Source organism: Mchenga conophoros, linkage group LG18 (genome assembly GCF_057382185.1).
Source record: "Mchenga conophoros isolate Kocher_MC1m ecotype Shallow Benthic linkage group LG18, M_conophoros_male_GT1.1, whole genome shotgun sequence".
NCBI lineage: Eukaryota > Metazoa > Chordata > Actinopteri > Cichliformes > Cichlidae > Mchenga > Mchenga conophoros.
The window spans coordinates 25,341,846-25,357,460 of NC_140543.1; the positions used below are offsets into that span (position 1 = coordinate 25,341,846).

The 15,615-nt window shown below is 41.0% G+C and overlaps 1 protein-coding gene across 3 annotated transcripts in view; it reads left to right on the forward strand.

The window, feature by feature from the left end:
- LOC146553902 (polyamine-transporting ATPase 13A3-like) overlaps nt 1-15,615 on the forward strand; it is a 36,825-nt gene that overhangs the window by 1,873 nt on the left and 19,337 nt on the right. For all 3 annotated transcript variants that reach the window (XM_085255230.1, XM_085255232.1, XM_085255231.1), the window contains exons 2-13: nt 1,363-1,432; nt 8,871-9,044; nt 9,178-9,357; nt 9,475-9,545; nt 10,291-10,374; nt 10,494-10,563; nt 10,652-10,786; nt 10,903-10,975; nt 11,084-11,215; nt 14,576-14,743; nt 14,859-15,016; nt 15,090-15,278. In XM_085255230.1, the coding sequence (XP_085111356.1) occupies nt 1,363-1,432; nt 8,871-9,044; nt 9,178-9,357; nt 9,475-9,545; nt 10,291-10,374; nt 10,494-10,563; nt 10,652-10,786; nt 10,903-10,975; nt 11,084-11,215; nt 14,576-14,743; nt 14,859-15,016; nt 15,090-15,278 (1,504 nt within the window). The remainder of the gene's footprint in view (nt 1-1,362; nt 1,433-8,870; nt 9,045-9,177; nt 9,358-9,474; nt 9,546-10,290; nt 10,375-10,493; nt 10,564-10,651; nt 10,787-10,902; nt 10,976-11,083; nt 11,216-14,575; nt 14,744-14,858; nt 15,017-15,089; nt 15,279-15,615) is intronic.

Consider the following 15,615-nt stretch of genomic DNA (forward strand, 5'->3'; position numbering starts at 1 on the left):
TCCCTTCCAGTCAGCTTTCTGTTGATGTGCTTCTATACCGCACTCTGAGAACAGCCAGCCTTTTCAGCTGTGACCTCCTGTGGTTCACCCTGCTCGTGGAGGATGTTGATGATCATCATCTGGGCAACTGGGAAGTCAGCCGGCTTCCCCATGATTGTGGTTGCGTGTACTGAATTAGACCAAGAGGTACACAGTATTATTCACCCAAACCCCAAATGAAATCTTTGAATACTTTTCATTCAATAATTCTTTGAGCTGTAAACTCTGAGTTATCACATTGCAGTTTCTGTATAGCGAGTCTAGAATACGTAACAATTTCACTTTCTTAAATAACTGAGAGAAAACTTTGAATTTTTCCAAAGATATTGTGAGTTTTTGAGATGCATCTGATCAGAGCTGATCAAAGCTGAGGTCTATTTGTTTTCCTTTTTTTTTTTTTTTTTAATTAAAATTTTCCATGGAATAAAAAATGCACTTTAATGTTAAACCTTTAAATCAAAATTGCAAAGAGTGCTAAATGAAAAAGTACATTTTAAATATTAAGTACCGTATTACAGACATGGAGCTCTTGATGGGCCAGGTCAGGCGGATGACGCACACAAAACTGCAGCTGTGACTGTTTTTGAACTTAACAATAGTGCAAAGGTTTCTGTGTATATTGCGGCCTATCATGCACTGATTGTTGCTTAATATTATTCTTATATTTATTATAAGTAATTAACAGATGTGTTTGGACTGGGGTCATGCAGAGTGAGTAGGATTATGATGTGCAGATTACACACTGTCTGTTTTTATTACATTCCTGATTATTGATTTGATAGATAAATAAAGCAAGTGTATAAAGTGCTTCGAGTCATATTGAGTGCATCAACAATACTGTTCCGGCAAACTTGAAAATCGGCAACATTAAGAATGAACTGTCAGGACTTAATGAAGGTAGATGTTTGCAGAAGAATCACAAGAGGCTTGGAATACGTTGGAGCATTTTTCAGTTCAGGCGGGTTCGGTGACAGATCTTTCTTCCACACAGACACCTCATCGGTTATCTCACGGATAAGATTTTTGTCCTTGTCGTGATGTTGTTTGACTTGTATCTAACTTTATTTTCATCTCCAATGATGAAAAGCCAAATAGGAAAAAATAAATAAATAATAAATGGCTGACTTCATTATTAGTTTAGGTTGCTATCTCTTGAGAGACTATAAAATGAAGTCATTTTATGCCCTTGACTGCTATTGAAGGACCTTTATCGACTACACAGAGTTGAAGAGATCCTTGATAGCTGAAGAGCTTCCACTAGTGATGACACACCTGCGGGGTATACAGTGGTGACAAGTTATACTTTTTTGCATTTCTTCGTAGTTTCGGGACTTCTGAGAAAATGAAGGCGAACGAGGTGAAGCTCATCAGCCCAGGCCTGGAGGATGAGATGGTGAGTATCATTTCAGTTATTTCACTTTTTGGTTTTCTCATATCATCTACTTTTGGCATGTAAATGCACCAGTGTGTGTAAGTATTGTGTAAAAGAAGAGTGAGTTTCAGTCAGATGGGTACAACTGTTTTTTGTTTTTTGTTGTTGTTGTTGTTCTAAAGGAAGCAGGTTGTGTTTACTACAGATGGACATCAGCCAATGGTCTGTGGACTTGGCGTGTTAAAGCCTCAACTGTGTTACTGTTGGCCCGTTGGTTTACTAGATCCAGAAGTTATAATATTTAGACATGTGGGTGGAGAGCTAAGTTATCACCTAACACTAGGAAGCCATAAACTATGGGCAAAACGCATGGACATGGCTAACTGGCGTTCAGTAACAGACCAATAAATACTTGGATGGTCTGAACCACTAAGCAGACAGTATTATTTGGCAGGCCATTGCATTAATCCAATATACTGATAGTTGTAACTCGCTACAAAGTAACATGTTTTTTGGTAATGCACTAACTGAATGCAATGTGATTACTGTATTAAAGTTGCAATTATGCCGGTACTTAAATTACAAAGGCTCTCCAGTTATCTGCACGTCAGGCAGGTAGAACTAAAACGGCATATTTTGTGTATCATTTTTGTCTGCTGGGCTACAGTCAGCTGATTTCAGTTAATGTGCAGAGAGCTGGAAAACCGGAGTGGTGTACAACATTTAAAGAGTGGAAATTTGGGCATTACCTTTTTTCTTTGCATGAGGGAACAAGAACACGATGCAGAAACAGTCGCATTATACTGACATCATCAGCTCCTTGCAAACATTAGACAGCATGCTAACACAGAGCTAGCTAAGAACCCAGAGTGTTAACGCTGAATGTTTGCCTACGCCAAAACCAGCAGCCGCCTGAACCTCAACAGGTAACAAAAGCAGTGATTATCGCTATTTTTGAAATATAAATGTAGCATCCATTCCTACCTGTACGTGTTTCTGAGGTAGAATCACCATAGTGATCGCTTTCAAGATTCTTTGGGCTGGTTTACATTATTGCTTTGTGTTCAAGGATCGTGTGCGTGTGCGCGTGTGTGTGTGTGTGTGTGTGTGTGTGACTGGAAACTAGAGATGGCACGATACCACTTTTTTTATGTCCGATACCGATACCGATATCATAAGTTTGGATATCTGCCGATATCGATATGAATCCAATATAGTGTTTTTTAATCAACAAAACTGTTTTTTAAATATCTTGCTGCAAGTTCATACTCAAGTTTAAAACAACAACTACACTAAAGCTATTCTGTTAAACCTGTATGCAAAAAAAAAAATTTCATAGTTCAGCAATACTGATCAATCTAATAAACTTAAACCTACACCATCCTCCCTATTCTGGTATTTTAAAGAGTACTTAGCATAAATATTAAGCAACCTAACTAATAGGGTTCCAACTCCCAGCAACAACAAAAATAAATAAATAAAAAATAGGGAACCACCCCTCACGCTCCACCTCATGATGCTTAATCGACGTAATCAACCTTAATTTGATGCAGTGTGAAAAAAATGCACAGAAATCAATTATTTTTCAAGAAATATTAAATAGATTCAACATCTTTCTTCAACAAAATTGCAGACTGCACAGATGGTACCTTCCCAAAGGAAAAAGTACTATAGCTTACTAGGGTATATTAGACTTAACAGTTACTATATGCAGTAATGGACTTCTATACATTTTACATCAGATTAAAACTTTGGGTGTAAGATTCAGATAAATATTAAATAATTAAAAGCTCGACATTTTAAATGAGAATAAGAAAGAAAAGTATGTCTTTGTGCCCCCTTTTCCCTGTTCATGCCCTATCGGCCCCCCTGGCTAAACTTTGCTAGATGCGCCCCTGCACAGTTACCAGCGTCAGCTACGTAGAAAAAGATCCTCGAGTAGAAAGTAATATTAAATACATTCTAACAACAGCTGATCAAGCTTAAACGTGCTGCTGTTGTTCAGCCGCTGGTTTCCTCTTTCTGGTGCAAAGTGGGCCAAAAGCAAACAAGAGAGACGAACTCGCGACAGAAAAGCCGATCAGCTGATAGTTAAGCAGTTTCATGATTGAAGTAGCAGCGAGAAGAGGCAGTCGCTCCATATATCGCTTGTTAAGCTTAACGCAGGAATGGTTTACAAACATTCAGAGATGGACTTACACACTTGCTTTACTTCTCTCGGGATAACTTTGTCGGAGATGAAATGCCGGGTTGCTAGCGAAGCTCCAAATGCTATCCAGACCACCGACAGGTCCCGCATGCCACAGCCGCTCTATCACGTGATGCATACTGCTCCGACGTGCTAACGTTCTGAGGTGAGTTACAGCGTGTTGCAAGTTTTGTGAGGTGCTTTCGTGATATTTAATGGATCGGATTACATTTTTTATTTTTCTCCGATATCCGATCCAGTAATTTAGGTCAGTATCGGACCGATACCGATACATAATATCGGATCGGTCCATCTCTACTGGAAACTAAAGCTTATGTTGTTAACTGGTAATTATGTGAGAGTGCGAGTAATGCAAAAGGAATGTAGTGATTAGCAGAGGTGGCAAAAGTACAGAGATTTTGTATTTAAGTAGAAGTACAGATACTGTTTAAAAATACTCTAGTAAAAGTTGAAGTACTGATTCAACTTCTTTACTCAAGTATAAGTGAAAAAGTACAGGCTCTGAAATGTACTCGGAGTAAGAAAGTAGCTCTTTGAAGAACCTTTCTGCCAGCTGTTTCATGCAAAGTTTTCAGTTTAATTTTTATTTTTTGCCCATTTCTTCCACATTATCAGTGTGGTCACTGATTTTCCTTGCCGGTTTGAGCTGTGTTTTAGCTCAGTGAGATGAGCAGCCGTTCTCAGACTGCGAGGCCCGGGTTCAAATCCCGCTTATGGCAACATTTCTTTCAGTTAACAGTTAAACTTTTTTTTTAAACACTTTTCAGCAGAAATTCTGCTCATTCACCTCTTTTCAGCGCAACGTTCTGCTTCTTTCCATCTTTTCTGCAGAAATTCTGCTCATTAAACTCTTTTCAGCAAAATTTTTAGCCTTTTCACCTCTTATCAGCACAAATCTCAGCAGCTTCTGCTCATTTCAGCAGAATTGTCAGTCTCTCCACCTCTTCTTTGTGAGAATGAGTTTGGCTCAGTGAGCTGAGTAGCTGCCGTGAGACCAGAAGGGCCAGGTTCGAATCCTGCTCACGGCAAAAAAAAAATTTCAACACTTTTCAGAAAAAATTTCTCCGTCTTTACCCCTTTCAGTAGAATTTTTTGATTTTCACCACTTTTCAGCAAAACATTTCTGCTTCTTCACCTGTTTTCAGCAGAATTTTCAGTTTCTTCACCGCCATGCAACTTTTTGCAACTTTTCAACCTTTTCAGCTTTTTTTCAGCATTAAGGCATCCACACAGCATTTTCGCAGGAAATGCAAATTTTTGTAGTTCTAATTGTAGTCAGCCTGAATCTGTTTAATAGAATATGAATTTAACCACAACCACAATAAATTCAAAATACACAACTTTATTCAACCAGATGTCAGCAGATGTTACTGATTTCCATCCTCGATACAGTACACAGTTTATGCTGTCTTTATATTAGACACTATAAAGTTGGTATGAAGGTGAATTCAGTGAATGGATCTCAGCATCATCATCTCTGCCACCCTTCATGTAACCTAACTCTGACCATGAAACCTTAGCCACTGTGCACCGGTCACACACTGTTCTTTACTTTAAACTCATCACAGTGCAGCAAACAAACCTGTTTATCCTGTGCTAACTTGCAGAGGATTTTCGTGTATCCTTTAAATAGCACAGTTAGTCTACCTCAGTTTGTTTTTCATATTGTGCAACCTGCTGCAAAACATCATAATGTGACATGTACAGACCCAGTATCTGATTTAAAAAAGGGGACTTACATGTAAGATTTACATTTCCAGTTAGTCAAACACCAATGAGCCATCCTTACCTTTAAATCTAACCTCTCTTCCTTTCCTGTCTTTGTCATCTTTCTCCATCTCTGAGTGAAGTTGGCTCTCTTTCTTTTCTCTCCTTGTGAAAACCAGCAGCTCGACCTTTAGTTAGCAGATAAACTGCACACAAACTGTTTGTGTGTTTGCTGATAGAAATGCTGTATTTGAAATTAGCTGCCATTTACAAAACATTACTGCCTTTATGCTCGCTCATCTTTCGTGGGGCTAGCTAGATGCTGAAGTACTGCAACTTCTGGACACCTGCAGTCATTCTGGTACTGTACCAAAAAAAAAAGAAAACACGCCTCACTTTAATCCCTTTAACTTTACCAGGCAGTTTTTTTTACATCTTTAATCTCTTTTTATGGCACATCACTTGCCGAATAGTACTGGAACAGGATGGCCTTTCATGTGTTACTGTTTAGGCTCAAGTCGGTTTGATATCTGAAAGTCATGAAATAATAACTCTCCTCAAATGCCTTAAACCTAAGGTAATGAGTCTGTTTTGAAAATATAAGGATTAGAAAGTACAGATATTTGTTTAAAAACGTAGAGCGTAAAAATAAAAAGTTGTTTAAAAAAAAAAAAAAAACTCAAGTAAAGTACAGATACCTATGGAAGCCCGTTTCCGCCACTAAACCCCCCCCCCCCCCCCCCCCCAAAAAAAACAAGTATCCATAGGTCAAAATTTCGAGTTATTTTCTCGAAATTTCGTGTTAGCTCTGCCAATCAGTAATCTAGGTGAATGAGGTCACTTTCTTGTTACCTGGAAGCATATGGCGCAGAGTAACGCGCACTATAACCGGATCGCAACAAATTGGCTCTTTCGCGAGTACGTTTGCTGATAGTAACGCCATGTGATTCAGCTAATAACACAAGGATTTCATCATTTTTGAAGCCACGCTGAAAATACTCAGCAATCTGTGGATTCATGACTGGATGTAATACTGGTAGCTTAGCTGTAGCATTTGTAGCTGAAGGTTTCAGCTTCCGGGTAACAAGGAAATGACATCATTCACATAGATTACTGATTGGCAGAGCTAACTTGAAATTTCGAGTTACTTTTCTCAAAATTTTGAGTTAATAAGTTGAAATTTTAAAAAATAACTCAAAATTTCAAGTTATGGATTTATTTATTTATTTATTTATTTATTTTTTTTTTACTTGCGGAAATGGGCTTCCATAGATACCTGAAATTTCTACTTAAGTACACTTAAAAAGTATTTGTACTTCGTTACTTCCCACCCCTATGATTACGGTAGTATTAACAATTTCTTTATACTGGGAGCAATTAAGTATGCATCCTTCTTAAAAAAGGTAACTAGTAATGGGGTGGGGGGTAATTGATACAGCATAGCTGCATTTTGTGTTGCGATATTGTATCGATATAGACACCAAAAATTTTTTTTTTTGTTAAATTAATTAAAATACGATGGAAAAACTACAAACTTAAACTCTGATAATTAAACACACTCAACAAAAATATAAACGCAACACCTTTGTTACTGCTCCCATTCCCCATGGGATGGACGTAGAGACCTAAAATTCATTCCAGATACACAATATAACCATCCCTCCCAAACAGTGGCCACAAATCAGTCCAAATGTGTGGTAGTGGGCACATCTGCTATATTGAGATAATCCATCCCACCTCACAGGTGTGCCACATCAGGATGCTGATCTGACATCATGAGTAGTGCACAGGTGTACCTCAGACTGCCCACAACAAAAGGCCACCCTGGAATGTGCAGTTTTTTTGCGCTATTGGGGGTCTGGGGACCCAGAACCGGTCAGTATCTGGTGTGACCACCATTTGCCTCATGCAGTGCAACACATCGTCGCATGGAGTCTATCAGATTGTCAATTGTGGCCTGTGGACGCCATCGAATGTGAGCATTTGCCCACACAAGTCTGTTACGGCGACGAGCTGGAGTCAGGTCAAGACCCCGATGAGGACGACGGGCATGCAGTTGAGCGTCCCTGAGACGGTTTCTGACAGTTTGTGCAGAAATTGTTTGGTTGTGCAAACCAATTGTTCCAGCAGCTGTCTGGGTGGCTGGTCTCAGACGATCTTGGAGGTGAACCTGCTGGATGTGGAGGTCCTGGGCTGGTGTGGTTACACGAGGTCTGCGGTTGTGAGGCCGGTTGGATGTGCTGCCATATTCTCTGAAACGCCTGTGGAGACGGCTTATGGTTGAGAAATGAACATTCAATGCACGGGCGACAGATCTGGTTGACATTCCTGCTGTCAGCATGCCAATTGCACGCTCCCTCATTGCTTGTGGCATCTGTGGCATTTTGCTGTGAGACAAAACTGCACATTCCAGGGTGGCCTTTTGTTGTGGGCAGTCTGAGGTACACCTGTGCACTACTCATGATGTCAGATCAGCATCCTGATGTGGCACACCTGTGAGGTGGGATGGATTATCTCAATATGGCAGATGTGCCCACTACCACACATTTGGACTGATTTGTGACCACTGTTTGGGAGGGATGGTTATATTGTGTATCTGGAATGAATTTTAGGTCTCTACGTCCATCCCATGGGGAATGGGAGCAGTAACAAAGGTGTTGCGTTTATATTTTTGTTGAGTGTATGAATTACTGTTAAATGTGAATTTCTTTTTATGTAGACAGCATTGATGTTCTTTTTTTTTTTTTTTTTTTTTCAGTGATTTGTCGCAGTTAATTGGTGTATTATCAGAAACAGATTGCACGTAATTACCATTCATTCACAGACTGATAGCAGACTGTCTTACATTTAAAGCAGGTTTTAAGGACAGTGTTGGTATGCTTGATGATCTCATTTTGCAGCCAAAAAATAACTGACGTGAGATAACGTTATCGTATTGCAACAAAACAGATACTGATAAAGTTTAACTTTGAGGACATAATTTGTAGTTGAACAACATATGTCACTGCAGTGCTCAGCAGGTCACACAATGTTAATAATCACAGTAATATTGTATTGTGGGTTGTCTACTGAGTCCCACCTCTAGCTAGCTGTGCATTAACATATAAGATGTAAATCGGTGTTAGACTCCAGATTAGGATAAGTCACTAATATGTTTTTCCAATTCTCTTAGTATTTATTACACTGAATATCTTTGATTTCAAATTCAGTTTCAGTTAGATGAAATAATGCAGGTTTTGTCCGTCCATCCCTGGTTTGAGACTGGGGGGAGGCACCAGCTTCAGGGGGGGGGGGGTCACAAGCTAGCGAGCTCCTTGTGCCGGTCCCAATCACAGATAAAAGGGTGGATTGCAAGAAGGATGCCATTCCTGATGCATTCCAGTGCACACCATCCACCTGCTTTGGGAAATACTTAGTAGAGAATCACTTGTCTATTAATTAATCTGTGGCTGAAATAAGTCCTTGAATCCAGCATATTACCAGGTGTTTTACAGACAAGAGACAACTACGCAGCCATGTTAACATGTTAGCGTATCTGTGCAGGAGGTGTCGGGTTACAGACCCTGTCTGTGGAAGATGATCCTGGTGGGCGCAGGTGTTATTTGCTCTGGTGGTCTCCTGCTGCTGCTCCTCTACTGGTTACCTGAGTGGGGTGTGAAGAGCACCTGTACTCACACCACGCTGAAGGACGCACACACAGTGCTGCTCAGGACAACGGTATGTGCTGTAGTTTAATATTGAAATGAAGCATTTTATTTCTGTGGCACACATACTGTTCCATACTGTGTCTGATAAATTTGGTGTGGCCTCACGAACAGGAAAACTGTGCTGCTTTATATTGTTACCTCAGGATGAGTTCAGACAGTGGTTTCGAGCCAAAGTGCATGTGATGTTGGCTCCTGGGAAGAAGCCCTTTGACAGTTTGGCTTCCCAGCCTGAAAGCCAGGTAACAAATGGAGACGGAGACCTTGGTGTCAGCGCTGTACACGAAGACTGCTACGGACAGTTTTCTCACAGGCAGCTGGTTCAGGTACTTTAGTATGAAGCCGTGTCTCCTGTTACCATTTGATAGTTTTCTAACTAACCCATTTTAAACAAATCTGTTTCACAGACTAAGTGTTTGGATTCTCCCCTCTCCCCCTCTCAGGTTCACTATTTCGTCCACCACAGCGCTCGATACTACTGGAATGATGTGATGCAGAACTTTGAATTATACAAGTAAGCATCCCACTGAGTATGTGTGCTGTAGTCTTGTGTTCAGAATATTTGATGTGCTACATGTATTACAGCTTTTTTTTTTTTTTTTTTACAAATTCAGTTAAATTATATGAATATATAAATTTATATATATATATAAATTATATATGCTATATATATTATATATGCTTTAAACGTAAAAGCGTGAGGAGGTGTAACAGAATAGTTTTTTTTGTTGATTGCATAGTTTTTGCCAGGTTCTGCATGATCAGATACACACCGATAAGGCATAACATTATGACCACCTGCCTAATATTGTGTTGGTCCCCCTTTTGCTGCCAAAACAGCCCCCACCAAACAATGGATCCTTTAGGTCATGTAAGTTAGGAGGTGGGGTGTCCATGGGTCCGACTTGTTTCTCCTGCACATCCTGCATACATGAAGCAGTGACCCCTGCAGACCGAGAACGCCCCACGATAGCTGCAGCTTTGGAGATGCTCTGACTCAGTTGCCCAGCCATCACAATTTGGCCCTCGTCAGACTCTTAAATCTTCACACTTCCCAGATTTTCCAGCTTGTAACACATCACCTTTGAGGACAAAATGTTCACTTGCTTCCTAATACATCCCACCCACTCACAGCTGCCACGATGAAGAGATAATCAGTGTTATTCACTTCACCTGTCAGTGCTCATAATGTTATGCCCGGTCGGTGTGTGTGTTGCTCTGCTCAGCTGCAGTTGACATGAATTGTATTCATTTTCTAGAGGCCTGGAGGATGTGAATGTGAGCTGTGCAAGCCTTCACTCTGAGCACAGCTCTGGGCTTTCTAAAACATTACAAGACTACAGGTACATGCTGGGCTTTCTTACAGGCTGTTTTCTTAAGTTATTTGCTCATTTAAAAAAAAAAAATGAAGAAGCAGCAGATGGATTTTTCATGATGGACAAATTGGATTCTTCTTTATCAGGAGGCTGTTTTTTGGGGAGAATGAGATTGCAGTGAGAGTGCCCTCTCTGTTAAAGCTTCTGGTAAAGGAGGTGAGTTTCAAGCTCTTGCATAACATATTTTCTTACAGCACATCTATCATTTCTTCTAATTCCCCCTGTTTGCATGTTTTTTTTTCAGGTCTTGAACCCATTTTACATCTTCCAGCTCTTCAGCATTATTCTCTGGAGCTTTGAAGATTATTATTATTATGCCTCAGCCATTGTTTTAATGTCCATCATTTCTATCGCTACCTCACTGTACACCATTAAAAAGGTGGGTCATGCCTGAGACGGCTCTGCTCTCGGTCACCCGTTTTCAACTGGTGACCGACTGGTGACTGGTTGTAATGTTCTGGTGCCTTTCAAGAGCTGTTTTTCTTCTCCTTTCAGCAATACGTCATGCTGCACGACATGGTGGCAGCCCACAGCGTGGTTCGTGTTTCTGTGTGCAGAGGGAATAAAGGCATGTTTTCATCTCTGATCATGACACACAGCTAATAGCTGCTTTGCCTTGTGACTGGCTACAGAGACAGTGTGTATCCAAAGTCTTCTTTCATGATCTTGACCACAGATATTGAACAGGCCATGTCAACGGAGCTCGTGCCCGGCGATGTCATCGCCATTCCAGCGAATGGGATGATAATGCCGTGCGACGCAGTGCTCGTCTGCGGAACCTGCATTGTGAACGAGAGCATGCTGACAGGTGAGACTGCTCTTCGCCGCGCTCGCCGTGGAGAAAAGTTACTACCGTTCTTCCAGGAATCAGTGGTTATCTCTCGTCACTTATCTCTTTACACTTTATGACTGTTCGTGAGAGGCAGCTGGTACTTCCGTCACTGCTACAATATATCAAAGATTAAGCTGGCTTTGATTTTTAGCTCGTCTAGCTGAAGGACTGATTAGCTTATGCCACGGCGAGGCGTTCTTTGCCCGTCCACAGTTCAGAAGAACTTAGGTCACATTTGTCACTTTACAGGGAATAACCTGATGAGCTATTATGTCATCATTACATTTTTTTTTTTCTTCTTTTTTTTTTTTGCCCACATTGTCATACATTACTTTATTGTATCATCACTGGTCCTTTAAAACAAGTTCAGCAGGCTCTAACTTATGCAAAGTTCATCTGCTTTCCTTGAATGAATCCATAGATTTGGACATCATATCCTTCTCTGACCTTTTGCTCTCAGTTAGAAAGCTGTTAAGGCACCTCACACTTTGCTCAGTTTAAGATAATTTTACTCTGATTGGCTGGCGTTCACAAACAGGAGGTTTTTAAGAGCATGTGGGCGGGGCTTTGCAGTAGTCACATTAGAACGTAGAAGCTCGTCCTGAAAACATGGACCCAGATGTACCTGGATCCAAGGCAAGCATCTTCTAACATTTGCACATTATTGTTTACCAACTAAAGGAAAACACGCTAATATACTTTGAAATTGGACTTTTTCCACCCCAACCAGTGAGTAAACTAAAAGCATCGTCCAGTCTTTAATTAGCGCTACGATTCATGGTTTGGAAAAATTACAAAAGTTCAAAATGCCTTCCTTCTTCACATTTTCCAAAGCTGTCCAGCGAGGTGACTTGAAGCCAGGTGGACGCTGAAGCCTGCCTATATGTGAATGGGAATGATGCGAGCTCTGAGATGTTTTATTTTCTGCATCTCTAGTGTTCTCATTTTAAAAGTCAAGTCAAGTTTATTTATAGAGCACATTTAAAAACAACCAAGGCTGACCAAAGTGCTGTACAGTAAATACAGATAAAAATACAATAGAACACAATTTCGTAATAACACCTCGCTGATAAAAATAAAATAAAAATATATAAAACAAATAAATTAAACCTTTCTAAAAGCCAATGAAAAGAGGTGAGTTTTAAGAGCGGTTTTAAAAGTTTCTAGGCTTTTGGAGAGTCTGACGTGAGGAGGTAAACTGTTCCACAGTCTGGGTGCAGCCACAGCAAACGCCCTCTCTCCCTTTGTCTTTAATTTATACCTGGGAACATCTAAAAGCATCAGGTCGGCTGACCTCAAAGATCTCCTGGGGCGATAAGTTCTAAGGAGTTCTGACAGGTAAGAAGGTGCAGTGCCATTTAAAACCTTAAAAGCCAGCAATAAGATTTTAAAATCAATCCTAAAGGCAACTGGGAGCCAGTGGAGAGAGCAGAGAACCGGAGTGATGTGGTCTCTTTTTTTTGAACCGGTCAACAGGCGAGCGGCAGCGTTCTGCACCAGTTGAAGGCGATGTAGACAGGAACGATCTAGGCCAGCATAGAGGGAATTGCAGTAGTCTAGCCGTGAAGTAATAAAAGCATGGACCACTCTTTCTAGATCGTTCCTGCAAAGGTAAGACTTGACTTTGGCTAAAATCCGCAAATGATAAAAAGATCCCTTAACTACAGAGCTGATTTGTTTATCAAGTTTAAAAGCATTGTCAAAAATAACACCAAGACTCTTAATGGAAGAAGTGCAATCGGAGGTTAGGGGTCCCAAAAAGTCAAGAGAGAAGTTGGGATCTTTAGGAAGCCCAAACACAATGACTTCAGTTTTGCTTTCATTAAGGTGTAAGAAGTTAAGAGTCATCCAAGTCTTAATGTCAGACAAGCAGGAGAGTAGCGGCTGCAAAGAAACATTGCAGTTCAACCTCAGAGGGAGGTAGATCTGAATATCATCGGCAAAGATGTGGAAGGACACATTATGTTTACGGAGCACATCGCCCAGAGGGAGCAAGTACAGAATAAACAACAGGGGGCCTAGTATGGACCCCTGAGGTACGCCACAGGTTAAAGGAGCTCTGGGAGATGACAGTTCACCAAGGTGAACAGAAAAACTCCTATTATTCAAATAGGACTGGAAAAACTTTAAGACAGTGCCCTTTAAACCGACACAATGTTGAAGGCGGGATAGCAGTATGTTGTGATCAACAGTGTCGAAGGCTGCTGTCAGGTCCAGGGTTACTAAGACAGCAGCACAACCAGAGTCAACAGTTAAAAGCAAATCATTAAAAACTCTCAGAAGGGCGGTTTCTGTGCTATGCCGAGCTCTAAAACCAGACTGGAACTTCTCATAGAGATTGTTATTGTCAAGAAATAGCTGGAGCTGCGTGAGGGCAGTCATCTGTTTGCCTATCATCTGATAATAACATTTTTTACATCATAGAATTTTTATATTTGACGTTTGTTCCTTTTATTTATGTCTGCCTCGTTGTATTGCTAGGTGTTGTTTTTGTTTTATGACTATTTGTCATAAGTAAATATCCCATGTAATTAAGTACAGTCATGTGAAGAACGTTTTTCACATGACTGTAAACGGTCCTTTGAAAAACTAAGAATACACTATGATTCATTAGCCTGTAGAACCACTTTTGGCAGCAATAACTTATGTATGACACGTGTGTCTTACATCATTATGGGGGATTTTGGGCCACTTATTTCACAGTGTTTAGCTTTTTAACGTTTTTGGGCATCGAGATATGCACAGTTCTCCTGTTAAAGTCCTGCCGCAGCATTTCAGTAAGTTTGCGGTCTGGACTTTGCCAAGGCATTCGCAACACCCCAATTCTCTTCTTTTTAAGACATCTTGATGCAGATTTGCTGCTGTGTTTGGGATCGTTGTCCTGTTCAATGACTAGTTGTTAGACAGATGATATCACATTTGACTTATCACGAGTTTATGGTCGACTCAATAACTGCAGGGTGCCAGGTCGTGTGGATGTAAAACAAACCCGAATCATCACGCCTCTACCGCCGTGGTTGACAGTTTGTTTGAGCTCTCTGTGCTGATATGCACCAGACAAGGTGAAATGCAGACTTTGTTTTTCACGTGACTGTATGTTGAAAGCTGGATCCTGTCCACATATTGTGATGTCCTGGTAGCCATGGTTTTTGGCACCATTTGTTTTTTCCCCTCCTGTAGGTCACAATATGTGATGCCCTGGTGGTTAATTGAATAAATATTTTGCTGGGATTCTTCTGCAATATTTCAGTAAAAGCCATTCTGGTGTTCTGGTCTTCATTTCTGCATCTGTTCTTTTTGATATTTTCTTTTGATTATAAAAAAAATCTCTTTTAGGAGAGAGTGTGCCAGTCACCAAGACCAGTCTGCCCAGTGCTGGCGAGGAAGGAGCCAGGAGCTACAATATAGATGAGCATAAAAAACACACCCTCTACTGTGGTACCCACGTCATCCAGACCCGCTTCTACACCGGAGAACTGGTGAAAGCTGTTGTGGTGAGAACAGGTAAACTGGAGAGAGACGGACTGGGACCCACTGTGGTGGTTTAGCTTCTGCTTTAGACTGAGCACCCTCAAAAGGAAGAAAATAATCAGAGAGTATTACTTGTGTGTCTCCACAGGCTTTAGCACAGAGAAAGGCCAACTTGTGCGTTCTATTCTTTACCCTAAACCCACTGACTTCAAGCTGTACCACGACGCATACCTGTTCCTGTTGTGTCTTGTTGGGGTGGCAGGCATCGGCTTCATCTATACCATCGTCCTGAGCATCATGAACAAGGTATTACTGCTCTTTAAGAGGCTTATGAAGGTCTTCAGTGAGCTGAATCACAGTTGCTGTCTGTTCTCTCCAGGTCCCAGCTAAAACCATCATTATTGAATCTCTGGACATCGTGACCATTACCGTGCCCCCGGCCTTACCGGCCGCCATGACGGCCGGCATCGTTTACGCACAGCGGCGTCTGAAGCGCGTCGGCATCTTCTGCATCAGTCCACAGAGGATCAACATGTGCGGTCAGCTTAACGTGGTTTGCTTTGACAAGGTGAGTTAGAAAATGTAGAAGCTGAGGATCTGAAGTAGCTCAGAAATCAGTCCTCAGACAAAATGCATGGAAATTGGTTTTCAACACATTCAAACCCACTTCCAGTTCAAGCACAAGTTCTTTTTTTGAGAGTGAGTGCATGATTTAATGACCGTAAATGTCTCGAGGCAGAGCTGTGGTCGTGCAAATATGCTGTTTGTTCATAGCACCGAGCTTTATGCACTCAAAAGAGTGATGCTGTACAAGTTTATAAGGACTTAGACGTATCTAAGCAGGCTGTGCTTGACATGTAATTTTCCTTTTGTTATCACGAGCACCCAGTGAGCACAATGAGAAA